General features: G+C 41.8%; 1 protein-coding gene across 5 annotated transcripts in view; it reads left to right on the top strand.

Annotated features, from left to right (window-relative positions):
• cracd (capping protein inhibiting regulator of actin dynamics) overlaps positions 1-18728 on the top strand; it is a 325587-nt gene that overhangs the window by 299635 nt on the left and 7224 nt on the right. For all 5 annotated transcript variants that reach the window (XM_051927802.1, XM_051927800.1, XM_051927801.1 and 2 more), the window contains 3 exons: positions 5799-9222; positions 15295-15485; positions 16267-16426. In XM_051927802.1, coding sequence (XP_051783762.1) covers positions 5799-9222; positions 15295-15485; positions 16267-16426 — 3775 coding nt within the window. The remainder of the gene's footprint in view (positions 1-5798; positions 9223-15294; positions 15486-16266; positions 16427-18728) is intronic.

Raw genomic sequence — 18728 nt, 5'->3', positions numbered from 1 at the left:
CAGCAAAGACCACAAGATGAGCTGAGTCTCCGGCACTTAAAGCGTCCTTTTTCCTGATAGCATCAGCATCAGTTGCTGTCATCAAAGGAAATACTCTGCTGAAGTCATTTTACATGTTGATGATGACTGGGATTCTGCACTGTCAAAAAAAAGGATCTTCAGCTGCCAGAAGATGCAAAAGAAATTGACATTGAGAATGCTGCTGGAGTGAAGTGTGAGTGAGAGAAACATCATCGTTACTCCGATATGATTTCTTTTCAGGTGCCTCCATATTGTGGTTGTTCTTCTGTTTCAAATGAGCTCATTTTTATGTATCTTGAAAGGCACAGCTTTTTTATCAGATGTGAAGCTGAAATGACACTTGAGCTCTTTGGTATTTGACTCTCCACTGTATTTACATTCTCGGTTTCTGCCATACCTCAAATTGTGGTTAATGTTAGGTGCTCTTGGCCAATGAAGGGATGTATGTTATATGTAACAAGGCAATTAATCAATAGCAAAATTAGATGACTAATGATTTATCACTGATTATTATCAATGAGATTGACCAGTTTTTGAATCCTTTCTGTATGCTAGTACAATATGAGTGGAGTCCATCAGTGGTCCTCTTCCTTTCTTAAACATGTGTGTAAACTGTCTCTTAATTAGAGGTCGGTCTCTGTTTTTAACTGAATTGTTGCACTCATTTAATGATTTTTTGAAAAATGTGTTGGTTTAAATATTTACTCAGGAAACTCAGTAAGAACTCTAGAATAAGTGTTACCTTCTTTCATCTTTTTGTTTTGTCTCACCCTTTTTAATCCAAACAAAACTTGTATTTCTACAATCTCCAGATTACTAAGTGCTTCCTTTATATTACCTGTAATGATGGAGTGTTATCAGCTTCTTCACACATGAAAACCTCAGAAATAATGGATCCAATAATAGAGAATTTGCTATTTCACAGTCTACATATTTTCATTTACCCTTATCTTTGCTAATACACTTTACTTCTTCCTTGGCTATTCTTTTACTGTTAAGATGCTGAAAGGAACTCATTGGGTCATATTTGGCTTTGTCCACAGTACTTCTAAAGGCCTTAATATCATTTTAACTATTGATCTCTTGTGCTCTTAAGCCCTTCAGTTACCCCCGGTGTTCTTTGTCTTATTTACTTATTATTTTATTCGATTAACACTTTAGTTTAGGTACTGCAAAAATGCATCTATTAGCCATTTACTCTTATGTAAGAAGACATTAACAAAGGCTTCCTTTCACCATCATAATGCTTACAAAACATCAGTAGACAGGTTATTAATCTCTGTGCAATGTGACAAATTGATATGATGGTAAAATAACTTGTTAATTCTGTAGGAAGGATTCACAGGTCTTGTACTAAATATGTAATATCAAGAGAAATGTGTCTCAGTCCCGGGTCCTCCCTGGGTGGAGTTTGCATGTTCTCCCCGTGTCTGCATGGGTTTCCTCCGGGTGCTCCGGGCTGGCACCCTGCCCGGGGTTTGTTTCCTGCCTTGCGCCCTGTGTTGGCTGGGATTGGCAGACCCCCGTGACCATGTAGTTAGGTTATAGCGGGTTGGGTGATGGATGGATGGATGGATGGATGTGTCTCGGTGAAGCTATGTCAGACCTCTCCAAAGTGAAGTTTTGTTAGTCTGTCACATTGCAGAGATGAATAAACACTTTAATGATGCTTTGTAAGTGTTATGAAGACTCAGAAGTGTCTTGTTACTGTACATAATAGTAAAGGAGTAATAGAAGCATTTTTGCAGCACCTAAAGTGTTACCTTTGTTTAAAATAACTTTTTTTAGTTCCTTACGTATTCACTGCAGAGTTCTTTTTAATTTTTATTCCTTCTAAATTTATGGATGAACTTGTTCTGTATTGCTTGTAAAGTGATTTTAAGTTTTCTACATCAACTGTCTCCACACTTAAAAGTTTGTCCCTTGTTACCTTTTTGGACTTTGCAGTACAGTATCTGCTCAATATTTGATCTACCAAGTTTAAATTTAACAGTTTGAGTTATGAGTTATTCAAGCCTCCTTAGAAGACAGTTGTTTTATATTTCTCTGCAAGTCCTTCCAGCTGCCAGGGCTGCAGCTTAATTTCAGGTCAAGGATGAGCCGAAGTGAAAATTGTAAGCAAATTGTTCTTCAGCATGTCCCTTAACTAATGAATACATACATCTATAAAATGAAGATTTTAAAAAACTGGAAAAAAATGAATTATTAGGGTCCAAATTTGCACTGCTTTCACAATTTTCCAGCGTAGTGCTGTTCATTATTTATTTTGCTAATAGTAGGTTACATTTCAACCTAAATATTAATTTGCACTTTAAAAAAAAGCAAAAAAACTGGCACTTTGGGTACCATCTGGTCAAAAAAGAAATCTGGCAGTTTTCAGACACAAATCTAAACTTTAAGACAGCGCCTGGCTTAAAAAGACCACCAGTTAAGCACCCTGTCTTTATTCATTGTTTTAGCTTTAAAGTCAAAGCTTTCAGTATACACTGTTCAAAAAAATGAAGGGAACACTTAATCATCACAATCTAACACCAAGTCAGTTAAGCTTCAGAAATGTCAGTCTGTCCAATTAGGAAGCACAAGTGATTGTGAATCAGCTTCACCTGCTTTGGTGCAAATGAAAGTGACAACAATGCACTGGGGAGGCAACAGTAAGGGAGTGGTTTTGCAGGTGGTGGCCACAGATAATTGTTGTCTCCTTATCCTTCCTGACTGTTTCTTCTCTAGCTTTACATTCTTGTCACTACTGGTATCATGAAGTGGTACCAGCACCCGATTGAGGTTGCACAGGTAGTCCAGGATGGCACATCCATATATGCCTTCACAAGAAGGTTTGCTGTGTCTCCCAGCACAGTTTCAGGAGCATGGAGGAGATACCAGGAGACGGGCCTTTACACAAGGAGAGCTGGGCAGGACTGCAGAAGGGCATCAGTCCAGCAACAGGACGGTTATCTGTTCCTTTGTAGAAGGAGGAACAAGAGGATCACTGCCAGAACCCTACAAAATGACCTCAAGCTGGCTACTGGTGTGCATTTTTCTGACCAAACTGTCAGAAACAGACTCCATGTGGGAGGCACAAGGGCCCGATGGCCTCTAGTGGGACCTGTGCTCACAGCCAATCACTGTGCAGCTTGATTGACATTTGCCAGACAATACCACAATTGTCAGCTCACCATTGGTGCCCTGTTTTCTTCATAGATGAGAGCCGGTTCTCATTAAGCACATGTGACAAATGTGAAAAAGTCTGGAGACACCACGGTGAACGTTATGTAGCCTGCAACATCATCCAGTATGACTGGTTTGGTGGTGGGTCAGTGATGGTCTGGGGAGACATATTCTTGGAGGGTCGTACAACTTCAACATGCTAGGCAACAGTACCCTTACTTCTGTTAGTTACCAGGTAAAATCCTCAGAGCTATTGTCAGACCTTACGCTGGTGCAGCGAGCCCTGAGTTCCTCCTGCTGCAAGATAATGCCCAGCCTAGCCTCATGTGGCCAGAGTGTGTAGGCAGTTCCTGGATGACGAAGGCATTGCCACTGACTGGCCCACATGTGCCTCAGACCTGAACCCAGATGAGAACGTCTGGGACGTCATGTATCGGTGCATCCGACTCAGACTGTGCAGGAGCTCACCGATGCCCTAATCCATGTCTAGGAAGAGACCCCTAGGACACCATCTGCCGTCTCATCAGGAGCATGCCCAGATGTTGTCAGGGGGACATACACACTACTGAGTCACATTATGAGTTGCTGTGATGAAATTCACACAAGTTGGATCAGCCTGTGATTTCAATTTTTGACTTTGATTTTCTATGTGATGTTGAATCCAGCGCTCAGTGGGTTGGTGATTTTGGTTTCCATTGGCCGTTGTTACATCATTTTGTTCTAAATTAATTACACAGTTTTAGTAGAGATTTTCCACGTGAATATTTCATTAATTGAGATCTGATGTATGATTTATGTGTTCCGTTACTTTTTATGAGCTGTGTATTTTATTTTTACAGCTCTTTAACCACACATTAAAGTTAAAGTTAACATTCAGATTTAAATGTTTCATCTTATTAATTCAGCAAGCTTCTCCTATTACGTAATCACTCATTCATCACTGATAGAATTGTTAATCTAACTATATCATTATTTTATGCCATTATTAACTTGTGACATTAAACTAAAATGTGGCCAGATCAAATGTATTCTCTAGATAGATAGATAGATAGATAGATAGATAGATAGATAGATAGATAGATAGATAGATAGATAGATAGATAGATAGATAGATAGATAGATAGATAGATAGATAGATACTTTATTAATCCCAAGGGGAAATTCACATGCTCCAGCAGCAGCATACTGATAAATAAAATATTAAAGAGTAATAAAAATGCAGGTAAAAACAGACAATAACTTTGAATAATGTTACTGTTTACCCCCCCAGGTGGAACTGAAGAGTCGCATAATGTGGGGGAGGAACGATCTCCTCAGTCTGTCAGTGGAGCAGGACAGTGACAGCAGTCTGTTGCTGAAGCTGCTCCTCTGTCTGGAGATGACACTGTTTAATGGATGCAGTGGATTCTCCATGATTGACAGGAGCCTGCTCAGAGCCCATTGTTCTGCCACAGATGTCAAACTGTCCAGCTCCGTGCCTACAATAGAGCCTGCCTTCCTCACCAGTTTGTCCATGTGTGAGGCGTCCCTCTTATTTATGCTGCCTCCCCAGCACACAGTAGTGGGTGAAAGCATCACTGCTTGGCAAAAAGCATAGATGAAAGAATTCAAAGTAATCATATATTTTTCTTTTGATTATTTGTTGTGACTTGGTGGGAAGTACTGGCACATATAGCACATGTCATGTCTCAGCTAGGGTTACTTCTCTAACTGGGGTTCAAATTCATGTTTTATGTCCCTTTCATTCATTTTTGATTCTTTGATTTATGGTGTTTATGATGTGCATCATTCTTGATTTTTGGTTTTGTCTATGTGTATAAGCTGCCTCTGTTTTGTTCCATGTGTTTTGTGGGTGGTCCCCCTAGAGGCGGGACCACCTGCCAATCACTGCCAGGAATTGCCTTCCGCCCTATAAATCCAGGGTCTTACACAGTTCCTGGCAGTTCATTTGAAACATGCCTGGGAGTGGTGAGTTTACTTGTGTTTATAGTGAATTCTGTTAATTATTGGATCTCTACACTTCTAATTTAGTTTTTGAACTTTCCTTTGAAATCTGTTTTGGGACTTGTTTCATTTGGATTGCTTTTGTTTTTCAGGCAATTCTATTCTGCCTTTGTGCTCCACTGAGCTTCATTGTGATTGGAATACTTTTTGTGAAGAATAATTTGTAAAGACTTAGTGCTTGCCTTTATTACTAGCCAGGGGTCCCTATCTAGTGAGCGTTATTGGAAGTGTTTTGGAACTGATTATGACATTTGTGCTTTAGGACTCCTAGCTCATAACAATACAATCAATGCAATGTCAGATGGCTCATTTAAATGTCGCAGTTAGCATCCTCAAATTTCATTCTTTTTACCACTCACCGGAGACATGCATTGTAAAAAGTATGTGAGAACTCCAGTAGTTAATTATTGTCTTGAGAACTGTCATGCTTCAGTTGAATTTGTGCAATACTTCATTTCTAATGCCTTAGGAAAAGTAAATGATAATGAACTATATACTTCAAGAACTAAAAATTACAAAACATATAATGAAAATTTAATTTATGTGTGTCCATATTTTATTGTATACACTTTTTATACCAAGTCTGTTTTGAATTTCTTTATGAACAGGACTTACAGGACCTGACCCATTCAGAAGAACACCAAGACAAAGACAGTTTTAGAAAGAACATTGGAATAAAAAGTAAAGAAGAGGGAGATGTGTTATCTGCATCAATAGAACAAAACAAAATTCCAAATGAACAAATGTTTAAAGAGTTTCAAAATGAAAGAAAACGAATTGAAGTCCATGATAAGCTTCAAGAGCATCTTCATTATAATAAAAGTAAAGGTGACCAAGAGCAAATGCAAAAGGATAAACTCCTGCATGAGAATGTCATGCAAAAAGATTATGAAACAGCAATACAAACGTCGAAAATAAGTGAAGAAAGAAAAGAGGCAGTAGCAGAGAATGTGTTATATGAAGGAAAGCATACCGACGAAAAGGAAAATGAAGATCAGAGGCAGCTTGAGTGGGAGAAGCCGAAGAAACAGATGACTGAGGAACAAAGGCCACAAAACTTTGAAGAACAAAGGTGTGTGGTGACAGAACAAAGAAGAAGACAGAATGAACAAAGCCAGCATGTATTAGAAAAAACAAAGAAGCTTGAGACTAAGGAATGGAAGCAAATGGAAGATCAAGGTTTGTATGATACAGAACTAAAGAAAATGGAGACTAAAGAAAGGCAGCATAATCACTTACAAGAGCAAAAGCAACATTTGTTGATAGAACACAAGGAGAAAAAGGCAGAGGGGTATAATGAAAATGCACAGATGCTGAAAGACGCAGAACAACAGCAGAAATGGGAACAAAGGAAACAAATGTTAGACGTACAGAGACATCAAGAAATGGAAGAAGATCAGCTAAGGAAAGCAGATCAACAAATGAAACAAGAATTTGAAAAACAGAGGAGACAAGAGGCTGAAGAAGAAACTCAACAGGACCTAGCAAAAGAAATACAAGATGTAGAAAACCAAAGAAAGCTGAAAGTGGAGGAACAAAGGCAACAGGAGATCAAAGAACAAAAGAAAAAAGAACAGAAGATGCAAGAGGTAGAGGAACATAAGAAAAAGGAGATTAAAGAACAAAGGAGGAAGGAAGCTGAATTACAAATAAAAAGAGAATTAGAAAATCAAAGACAGCAAGACTTTGAAGAAAAGAAGAAGAAAGAGGCAGAGGAAAAAAACAAAAAGGAGCTGGAAGAACAAAGGCAACAAGAATTAGAAGAAAAAAGGAAGCGTGAGGCTGAGGAACAAAAAAAAAGGGAACTGGAACATCAAAGACAGCGAGATTTGGAGGAACAGAAGAAGCGAGAGGATGAAGAAAAGAAAAAAGAGCTGGAAGAACATAGGAAGCTAGATTTAGAAGCAAAAAGGAAGTGGGAGGCAGAAGAAAAAAGACAGAGAGAATTGGAGGACAAGAGGATGCAGGAGGCTGAGAAACTAAAACAAAGAGAACTAGAAGAACAAAGACAGCGAGAATTGAAGGAACAGAGGAAGCAGGAGGCTGAGAAACTGAAAAAAATGGAACTTGAAGAACAAAGGAGACAAGATAAAGAAGTACTGAAGATACAAGAGGTAGAGAAACAGACGCAAATAGAAAATGAGAAACAAAGACGGCAAGATTTACAAGAGCAGCTCATTGATGAACATCAACTAAAGATTTTGGATGAGAGAAAAAGACGGGAAGCTGAGGCACAAAAACAATGGAATGTTAGAAGCAAGTGCCCGCTGGTGGCTAAAGAACAGATGAATTTGAAAGCTGAAAAAGGACAATCAGATGAAGCCGAAGAAATAATGCAAGAATGGGAAAAGGAACAAAAATTGCATAAAGATAAAGAAAGGACTGAAAACATTTCTGAAATTAATGCTAATCAAACAGAGCTGGAAATTGAGGACAATCAAAGATTTGATCCCCAAGAACAGGAAAGAAGAAGAGAGGAACTCAGGTGGCAAGATATGGAGGAGAGACATGCAGCACCAAGACCTTTTACCTTTAAAGTGTCATCAGGAGAAAAGCAAATAATATTTCAGAAGGTCAACCTAACACCCGTGACACCAGTTAACCATCACAGCAACCCATCAGACCAAAAAGAGTCCAAGTCACTCTCAGGAGCCAAAGGTGCTCATTCTTTACCATCATCTTTGTATATTCCCCATACAGCCATTTTAGTAACAGGAGCCCAGCTTTGTGGCACTGCAGTAAACATGGACCAGATTAAAGACACAGCCTGCAAATCTTTACTTGGTCTTTCCGAAGATAAGAAAACCTTAGATCTTCCTCCTGTTAATAGTAGAAGCGAAATGTCACCAGAAGGAAAGCCCAGCACGATCAAAAGCAGATCCTTGCATGAGGGAAACCAGTCAAGTGCAGCAATATTAGCAGAATGGGCCATGATTCGATCCAGAATCCTTAAGAGTGCAGACAATGGTAAGTTACATGAAAGAGATTCCAGACACCAAGTCAGGCATGCTACCGAAGATTGTTCACAGAAAGGGATCACAAGTCCTCACACTAGCCTTCGGAAAACAATGTCTGCCAGTGCAAAATTCTCTATTACACCTGCATGGCAAAAATTTCCAGATAGTCCTAAAACAATTAGCAATGAGCCTTCAAAACCTAGATTTCAAAATGAAAGAGATGCTACTAAAACAAGAACTCTGTCACTTGATCTGGATTCTGCTGATTCATCTCCTTGTAAAGCTAAAGAAAGGAGCATCCAAGCACCAAAATCCACAAAAACACCAGATAGCACTGAAGGATATGTATTTGCCAAAGACCTACCATCCTTTTTAGTTCCAAGTCCACCTCATGGTTCTCAAAAAGGACGATCACTGTCAGAAACACAGACCCCCCAAGAAAATCAAGAGAGTGCAGAAAAAAGAGTATCATCCAGTGAAGAGAAGGTATCTCCTTTTGGAATCAAATTGAGGAGAACAAACTACTCACTTCGCTACCATAGTGAGCAACAAGCAGAACAAAAAAGAAAGAAGCGTTACAGTGCAGGGGACAATTTTGAGGGAATTCCTGCACCGCTCTTACCAATTGGTCATGAAAAGAGTACACTAAGTACTAAAGGGACTGCTGTTGGTTCTCTCAAGAACACAACAGACAACAATGCTACTGGACCTGAAGCAAGGTTGACCCTGTCAAAAATTAACATTCCAGCTATACACGGTGAAAGTGAAAGGCATCTGCTCAAGCCAACAGCCTACCAGAAACCATGTTTAGCCCCGAAACCCAGCTGCGCAACTCCACCTTCCTCTCCTTTAGATAAGTCTGAGAAATCCAAGATTGTTGAGTCTCAAAGAACTGTCAAAGAAGGCCTTGCTCCATTGAAGAAAAAAGATGATGTGAAAGAGGATACGTTACCTGTGTCATCACAAAGGAGCCAAAATGAAGAGGAAGAGTGTAAAGAGAAGAAGTCTTTCTTTCCCTCTATTAACATACCGTGGAGAGAAAGAATCGACAGGAAGACAGAACTGATTAAGAGAGGTCAGTAGTAGCTCTTATTTTATGACTAAATGTGTGTATTTTCTAAAAGTTTTTTGACTTGATCTGTTCTCCTCAAAATGCAAAATTAAATAGTTTCCGATCATTTTTAGAGCTCAGTTGGAAATCACCATATCTTCTTACCTTTTACATTTCCTTTCATGATTATGAACCTTTTTTTGTTTCATGTAAATGAGCCAAACATCAGCCTCACAACTCTTTCACACCTGTATTTTTACATCAAAATCCAATTAATTTTATATTTAAAACTATTAAAAATGAGATGAGCAATACATGTAATCATGTTCTGTAGACGACAATGGTTTTCTTATGGATGTACAGTCCATCCTGGGCCCCCCACTCACACACCCACAAACATACATTGTATTTTATATACAGATTTGTCTTACTGTACTTCTACTACAAACTATTAATTATACCTATTGAGCATCATTGTACGCAGTCTTTTCAATCGCAGTAGATCTCCACTTCCTGGCCAATGTCCCAAACGTGTTTGAAGGGAGGTGTGATTATTGAAATCATTAAGTTGTGGCATCCCTTATACTGGTTAGTGAGAAGCTGTATGTGGGAATAGGTGGACATCTAGTAGACATCTGGTGTTCTGGCTGGCTGAAGAGGTGAGAGACAGCCAATTAGAGACAGGGACCAGAATGACTAGGCTGAGGTGGGCAACTTAGCCAAGACATCAGGATACACCCTGCTCTTCATAAGGGATGCCTTTTTATGACCAGAGAGAGTCCGAACCTCAATTTTATGTCTCATTCCGAAGGATATCAGGACCTCAGTTTTATGTCACATTTGAAAGACAGCACCATTTTTACAGCACAGTGTCCCCATCACTGTACTGGGTCATTGGGATCAACACACAGACTACACGGTAAGTGCCCCCTGCTGGCCTCGCCAACACCTCTTTTGTCAGCAGCACCAGATTTTTCTGTTTGGTCTCCCACGTAAGTGCTGACTGGGCCAGAATACGCTTAGCTTCAGGTGGATGACCTGTTCTGAAGTGCATGTTGTATGGCTGCTGGCAAACATCCGTAAACCTTGAACATCTCACTGAAAAATATTTTTTTGTGTTAACTAAATTTCAAGTTTCTTTTCAGCCTTTGTTGATTTTCGTAAAGCGTTTGACTGAGTTGATCAAGCTGCCCTGTGGGACATCCTGAGACTTTGCGGGATCCTGTCCAGGTTACTGGATATCCTATACACTGGTACTGGTAGTGCTGTGCAGAGTGAAGGCAGAACCTCTGCGTTTTTCTCAGTTGATTCTGGGGTTCGTCAGGGGTGTGTTCTTTCTCCTACTCTATTCAGTGCTTGCATGGACTGGGTGTTGAGCAAGGTCGTGGGGTCAAGTGGCTGTGGGGTCGGAGAAGAAAGATTCACTGATCTTGATTTTGCTGACAGTGTTGTGATCTTCCCAGAATCAATGGAGGCTCTGATAGGGACCGTTGTGATCTTCCCAGAGTCAATGGAGGCTCTGATAGAGACTGTTGAGAGACTGAGTGAGGAGTCTGAGTGTCTGGGCTTACAAGTGTCCTGGGTAAAAACCAAGATCCAAGCTTTTAATGACCTCTTAGGCACAGCAATCAGTAATGTGTCTGTCTATGGAGAGATTGTCGACCTTGTCTAGAGGTTTACTTACCTCGGCAGTGACATTCACGTCTCTGGTGACTCTTCCTATGAAGTCAGTAGACGGATTGGGAGAGCATGGGGGGTCATGAGGTCCCTGGAAAGGGATTTGGTTTGGTTTCAAAACCTTTTTTGTCTCTGACTACGTCTTTCATTTTTGGCCCAGTTAGGGCTTAGCTTATTAGGTTTCTTGTTCATCATTTGTGTTTCCTAACTTCTCTCTGTCTCCAGATTCCATTATTAGAAACAACTGCATAGTTAGTACACATAGCCATTTGGTCCTCAGCTTGTGCTTACGTGATTCACAATTGTTTACTATTGTTAACTCTTGACTCTGTCTTGCTTGCCTCCAACAACCACATCATTTACATTGCAAGTAATAGTTTGGGTTGAAACTGATGTAAGGCTCCATAAAAAATAAAAGAAAGGTGTGTACGATGATCCTTGGAGCACTGTGAATTTTGTCCATAAATAACTAATTTAATGTTATAGTAGAAATCCAGTAACATAAATGATGAGAAGTGATCCTCTTCTAGTAAAACAAGATTGAAAAATAAAACATTTATGATGAGATCATTAATATTGTGTTCATAAGAATTACTTATGCATGCTGTGAAATGACTTCAGCACCTCCTGACTCCAGTATGAGAAAACCCCCACATATGATACACCATTTGACTCATCTTAATATTTAGTGATGCAAGTTTTTGGAATTTTTTTGGTTCCCTCGTTTTTTTGACCCCAGAGACCTGAAAAACACTAGTTTTTAAGCCATTTGTGGACAATATTTTGTGCAGGAAATGATAACCTTATGGTAAAGAGTAAACCAATAGATGTCTTCAACAAAAATGGTCAGAAAGACGTGAAGTTGTGGATACTACATCCGCCAACCGGTTCACCCTCTATTTTTGATATTTGATTTACCGGTGGTCCTAGCCCTCTAAGAGCCACTCCCAGAAGGTTAAAGATGACAAATTTTAAATGAATGGTATGGTTTTAGACTTTTCAAAGTCCATCCATTCATCCATCCATCCATTCTCTACCTCTTATCCAAGGTCGGGTCGCGGGGGCAGCAGCTTAAGCAGAGATGCCCAGACTTCCCACTACTTCTAGCTCTTCCGGGGGAATCCCAAGGCGTTCCCAGGCCAGCCGAGCAACATAGTCCCTCCAGCGTGTCCTGGGTCTTCCCCGGGCCTCCTCCCGGTTAGATGTGCCCGGAACACCTCACCAGGGAGGCGTCCAGGAGGCATCCTGATCAGATGCCCGAGCCACCTCATCTGACTTCTCTCGATGCGGAGGAGCAGCGGCTCTATTCTGAGCCCCTCCCGGATGACTGAGCTTCTCACCCTATCTTTAAGGGAAAGCCCAGACACCCTATGGAGGAAACTCATTTCAGCCGCTTGTATTCGCGATCTCGTTCTTTCGGTCACTACCCATAGCTCATGACCATAGGTGAGGGTAGGAACATAGATCGACTGGTAAATTGTGAGCTTTGCCTTATGGCTCAGCTCCTTTTTCACCATGACAGACCGATGCAGAGCCCGCATTACTGCGGACGCCGCACCGATCCGCCTGTCAATCTCACGCTCCATTCCTCCCTCACTCGTGAACAAGATCCCGAGATACTTGAACTCCTCCACTTGGGGCAGGATCTCGCTACCAACCCTGAGAGGGCACTCCACCCTTTTCCGGCTGAGGACCATGGTCTCAGATTTGGAGGTGCTGATTCCCATCCCAGCCGCTTCACACTCAGCTGCAAACTGATCCAGAGAGAGCTGAAGATCACGGCCTGATGAAGCAAACAGGACAACATCATCTGCAAAAAGCAGTGACCCAATCCTGAGTCCACCAAACCGGACCCCCTCAACTCCCTGGCTGCGCCTAGAAATTCTGTCCATAAAAGTTATGAACAGAATTGGTTACAAAGGACAGCCCTGGCGGAGTCCAACTCTCACTGGAAACGGGTTTGACTTACTGCCGGCAATGCGGACCAAGCTCTGACACCGATCGTACAGGGACCGAACAGCCCTTATCAGGGGGTCCGGTACCCCATACTCTCAGAGAACCCCCCACAGGATTCCCTGAGGGACACGGTCGAATGCCTTTTCCAAGTCCACAAAACACACGTAGACTGGTTGGGCAAACTCCCCTGCACCCTCCAGGACCCTGCTAAGGGTGTAGAGCTGGTCCACTGTTCCGCGACCAGTACGAAAACCACACTGTTCCTCCTGAATCTGAGGCTTGACTATCCGAGGGACCCTCCTCTCCAGAACCCCCCGAATAGACTTTTCCAGGGAGGCTGAGGAGTGTGATCCCTCTGTAGTTGGAACACACACTCCGGTTCCCCTTCTTAAAGAGGGGGACCACCACCCCGGTCTGCCAATCCCGAGGCACTGTCCCTGATGTACATGTGATGTTGCAGAGACGTGTCAACCAAGACAGCCCTACAACATCCAGAGCCTTGAGGAACTCCGGCCGTATCTCATCCACCCCTGGGGCCCTGCCACCAAGGAGTTTTTTGACCACCTCGGTGACCTCAGTCCCAGAGATGGGGGAGCCCACCTCCGAGTCCCCAGGCTCTGCTCCCTCATTGGAAGGCATGTTAGTGGGATTGAGGAAGTCTTTGAAGTACTCCCCCCAGTGACCCACAATGTCCCGAGTCGAGGTCAGCAGTGCACCATCCCCACCATATACAGTGTTGACACTGAACTGCTTCCCCCTCCTGAGACGCCGGACGGTGGACCAGAATCTCCTCAAAGCCGTCCGAAAGTCGTTCTCCATGGCCTCCCCAAACTCCTCCCACACCCGAGTTTTTGTCTTAACAACCACCGAAGCCGCATTCCGCTTGGCCTGCCGGTACCTATCAGCTGCCTCCAGAGTCCCAAAGGACAAAAGGGTCCTGTAGGACTCCTTCTTCAGCTTGACGGCATCCCTCACCGCCGGTGTCCACCAACGGGTTCGGGGATTGCCGCCACGACAGGCACCGACCACCTTACAGCCACAGCTCCGGTCAGGCACCTCAACAATAGAGGCACGGAACATGGCCCATTCGGGCTCAATGTCCCCCACCTTCCTATGTGGTCGAAGTTCTGCCGGAGGTGGGAGTTGAAGCTACTTCTGACAGGGGGCTCTGCCAGACGTTCCCAGCAGACCCTCATAACATGTTTGGGCCTACCAGGCCTGACCGGCATTCTCCCCCACCATCGGAGCCAACTCACCACCAGGTGGTGATCAGTTGACAGCTCCGCCCTTCTCTTCACCCGAGTGTCTAAGACATGTGGCCGCAAGTCCGACAACATGACCACAAAGTTGATCATCGAACTGAGGCCTAGGGTGTCCTGGTGCCAAGTGCACATATGAACACCCCTATGCTTGAACATGGTGTTTGTTATGGACAATCCATGATGAGCACAGAAGTCCAATAACAAAACACCATTTGGGTTCAGATCGGGGGGGGCCATTCCTCCCAATCACGCCCTTCCAGGTCTCACTGTCATTGCCCACGTGAGCATTGAAGTCTCCCAGCAGTACGAGGGAGTCCCCAGAAGGTATGCCCTCTAGCACCCCCTCCAGGGACTCCAAAAAGGGTGGGTACTCCGAAACTGCTGTTCGGTGCATACGCACAAACATCAGTTAGGACCCGTCCCCCCAACCAAAGGCGGGGGGAGGCTACCCTCTCGTCCACCAGGATAAACCCCAATGAACAGGCTCCAAGTTGGGGGGCAATAAGTATACCCACACCCGCTCGGCGCCTCTCACTGGGGGCAACTCCAGAGTGGTAGAGAGTCCAGCTCCTTTCAAGGAGATTGGTTCCAGAGTCCAAGCTGTGCGTCGAGGTGAGCCCAACTATATCTAGCCGGAACCTCTCGACCTCGCGCACTAGCTCAGGCTCCTTCCCCTTCAGAGAGGTGACATTCCATGTCCCAAGAGCCAGCTTCTGTAGCTGAGGATTGGACCGCCAAGGTCCCCGCCTTCGGCCACCACCCAACTCACACTGCACCCGACCACCTTGACCCCTCCCATAGGTGGTGAGCCCACCTTTTCAAAGTCAGTGATGGCAAATCTGTTATTTTTTATCCTTTACTAGGGATTTAGCACTGTATGAACTTCTATCAGAGGGCAAAAAATGACAAATTTCTGTCACAATCGAGAGTATTTAGACTTTAAATATTTAAATTGAAGAACAAATTTTTAATATTTCAAATATCTGACGTAACTATTCTGGCTTATTATGTACCTCTGCCTCATGAAGTAAATCAATACATTTCTTTTGAACACCCCACATTCAGGTGGCTTATGCTAATTCAGACTTTTTATTATTGCAATACTGTATCTTTTAAAGAACCTTAATGGATCTGTGATGTCCATCTCCCACTTGTTTTAAAATGAAATGCAAATTAAATAATACTTTTATTTTTTTTCTAGAAAAGCCAACTCTTCAGAGTAGACATTCTCTCGACAGCTCAAGATTACCAGAAAAAGGAGAGTCATCTCAACCCCTTTGGATTACGTTGGCGCTCCAGAAGCAGAGAGGATTCAGAGAGCAGCAATCCACAAGAGAAGAGCGGCGGCAGGCGAGGGAAGCCAAACTTGCTGAAAAGCAAGCAAAAGAAAATGTATGTTTCATGTATTTAAGAGCATTCTTTTGTCATTTCCTCTGAAAACAAAAAAAAAGGAAGATACAGCTACATGTATTTTCTACATTGATCCATCCATTTATTTAAAACCCATAAATGAAGATAAATGAATTTATCTAAACCCATAAAAACAGTTGCAGTGTCAAAGAGAACTAAGAACCATCTTCTACTTGCACACACAGCCCAAGAGTTGCTGGTCAGTCTAATGTGCAGATGTTTGGGTTGTGGTGCACTGGAGGAATATCACTCAGAGATTTAGAGGTTCTGGAATGGTGGGGCAACCTCTGTATCACCTAGCTGCCCAGTATTAATTTTTATATGGTAGATTCCCCAAAACAACCTTTGAAATATATTTATATTTACAAATACAATATAACTAAAATATATAACACAGCCACATCCCTGAACTGGATTAAGTGGGACTGAGAATGGAAGATTTGGTGAATAGATACAATAAAACACGAAATAACATTAACTGTAAACAGTGCAAATTAAGTACTATATACATGCAGATAGGTGTTTTCAGAGAAAAACACCTATTACTTTAAATGGTAATATACATTACCTTATCTCTGTTTTGCTTCAACAATGAATCGATGCCATGACCATTTTCATCTTTTAAAATCAACTTGTTCCAACTCCTTTTAGCATAAAAGGGATTGCATGTCTTTGTGAATTAGTGTAGAAGGCCACCAGGTTGATAGCTCAGCCCCGCCATCTTTGACTGTATCTAACTAAAATAGTGTCTCTTATATTACAGAATGGCAATGGCAGTTTAGCAGAAAAGAAGGCAAGCAGTGATCAAGCGCCACAAAAACCCACAACCCAGACTGAAGAAAAAAAGCCAGAGAGTCTTTTGTCCAGATTTGAAAGGAGAGAACAACTAAGAAAGTCAAATACACTGCCTAATTCTGTTACAGGTAAGATGGTGATATTATGGTAAGTCTGTACCAGAGGGTGTTTAGGTCTAACCAGTACGTCTTATGACCTCTGCATTACTAATGGTGTGTATTTTGGAATGCAGTAGATGCGTTATGATGTTGCAAACCCTTACTTATGATCACTCTGAAACATTCTTTAACTGAACTTGTTTAAGAACCAGAGTAATTTTTCTATATTCATACATCTTGCCACTCCTCAAAATGTGATTTCCTAGACCTCTTATCAAAATGAAACACTGATTACATTTTCTCACAAAGTGTGCTTTAATAACCCAGATTTTCACAGAGACCTGGTTTCTGAAGTGTCATGTAAACCCTTATCCCAGTTAGATAAACTAGGTTATTGCTCTCTGAGAAGCCAGGTTAACACACACAGATTTCTCCACAAATAACCCGATTATTTGGGCATGTAAACCCCTAACCAGATTGCTCTTAAAAGATTTTTTAGTCTGCACATATCTATTGCACCCACACACGCTTCCAACAGCCATGGGTAGAAGCATCTTCAAGACAAATTTCCTGAGGCAAATACTCGAGAGATCACATTACTCCTTCTCCTGGATGAAATAATCTGTCTCAGTATTACAGAAAACACTAAATTTATGTTGACTACCTGAACATACAGAACTGATCTCAGCAGCACAATCTCAGGTGCGGGGGGGGGGGGAACACATTAAAAGTAACATCCGTTAAGTACTTAGATTACTTGTTAAAGTAACGAGTAAACCACTACGATATTTTTATTAATGTACAAATACCTGTATTGTTGTTATCCCATCAGCACTGAGTGTAAGGCAAGGGGCACACATAGCAGTTTCATGAAGGTTCATATAAGGGACTTAGGATTTAATAACAAATGTCATTTCATACAAAAGAAGAAAAAGTAACACTGTTTATGCATTACATTTTATATTAAGTAACTATACAGCATATTTAGTTACTTTTGTAAAAAATGAATAACATAACTAATTTACTTTTAAAAGGTTCCATTCTTTTTTTTTTTTGGATTCACGGTGACCAGTGAGGATGTGTGTCTATTTTGTGCAGTTTAATGACATTAAAGTGTTTTGACAAAGAAGAACTCCTTAGCTGGACTCGCGCACATAAATGTTTTAATGACACCAGGTTTCTGCCTTAACCATATTACTCCCCTCACCCTGGTGTGCATGTAAGCGCACTCAGTGTCTCACAGCGTTTTGAAATAAGCTTTATTATTATCCATGCAGTTTACCAGTTAAAAATTATTAGTTTAGTTTTTTTTTTTAAATAATAAACTATGCTGTGGTCCCAAAAGAAAGTGCACCTTTGAATACTTTATAAGGGGACTAGCACAGTGCCTCAGCAGAAACTGTCAGGAGTATAGTGGGCATAAATTGCCCCTGGCATGATCTCATATTATATTATACCAGTAACGTCGTACTGCACGATAACATGCAGTGAATACACTTGACTTGAGCATTCCTAGTTTTAATATTCTTTCTCTGTACGTTTAGCATTCGTTTGCTCACAGGTTGATGTGCTTGCTGCTTCCCGAGCAGCTCTTCTTTATTCCAGTGTCGGCATATTTTCGCGTTAAAACTGATTAAGTCAGTTTTTGTGTTGCAATTACTTAGTACGTTTTTCTTAGTGTTTCACTTAAGCTGGCACTTAAGTATTCAATCTGCCTCAAGGATGATTTAGCCGTACGCATGCGCCGCACCGAAAGTTGATTCTACAATAAAATAAAAATAAAAAGAGTAATAAAATCTGTACGTTTAGCATTCATTTGCTCGGAGGTTGATGCGCTTGCTGCTTCCTGAGCAGCTCTTCTTTTCTCCACACTAGCGGCCCGTTTCTTCTCTTCTTCCGTCGGCATCTTTTCATGTTAAAACTGATTCACTTAAGCTGGCACTTGAGTCTTCAATCTGCCTCAAGAATGATTTAAGATATGAAGAAATAGGGGAAGTGACGGGAAAGGTGGTAGGGAATGTGAACGGCACCCGTATGCATGCTCTCCATGGCTGCCCTGCTGTGCACTGCCGAGAGTTGATTCTACAATAAAATAAAATAAAAATAAAAAGTAATAAAAATCATCACCCTGAAAGCAGATAGTAGACGTCACGTAGTATATGTGTACCAAATTTCAGGTCAGTAGGTGAAATGGTTTGCGAGCTACAGGTGATTTAAAATCCTGGACAGACAAACGAACAGCCACAGTAGCGTATTATAGAAGACTAGACATTAAGCCCGTTACAATAACGGGCACTAGAACAGTAGTCCGTACACATTAGTAGGAACAGTC

This window comes from Erpetoichthys calabaricus, chromosome 5 (genome assembly GCF_900747795.2).
Source record: "Erpetoichthys calabaricus chromosome 5, fErpCal1.3, whole genome shotgun sequence".
Classification (NCBI taxonomy): domain Eukaryota; kingdom Metazoa; phylum Chordata; class Cladistia; order Polypteriformes; family Polypteridae; genus Erpetoichthys; species Erpetoichthys calabaricus.
This window is presented reverse-complemented; position numbering and strand designations above follow the sequence as displayed.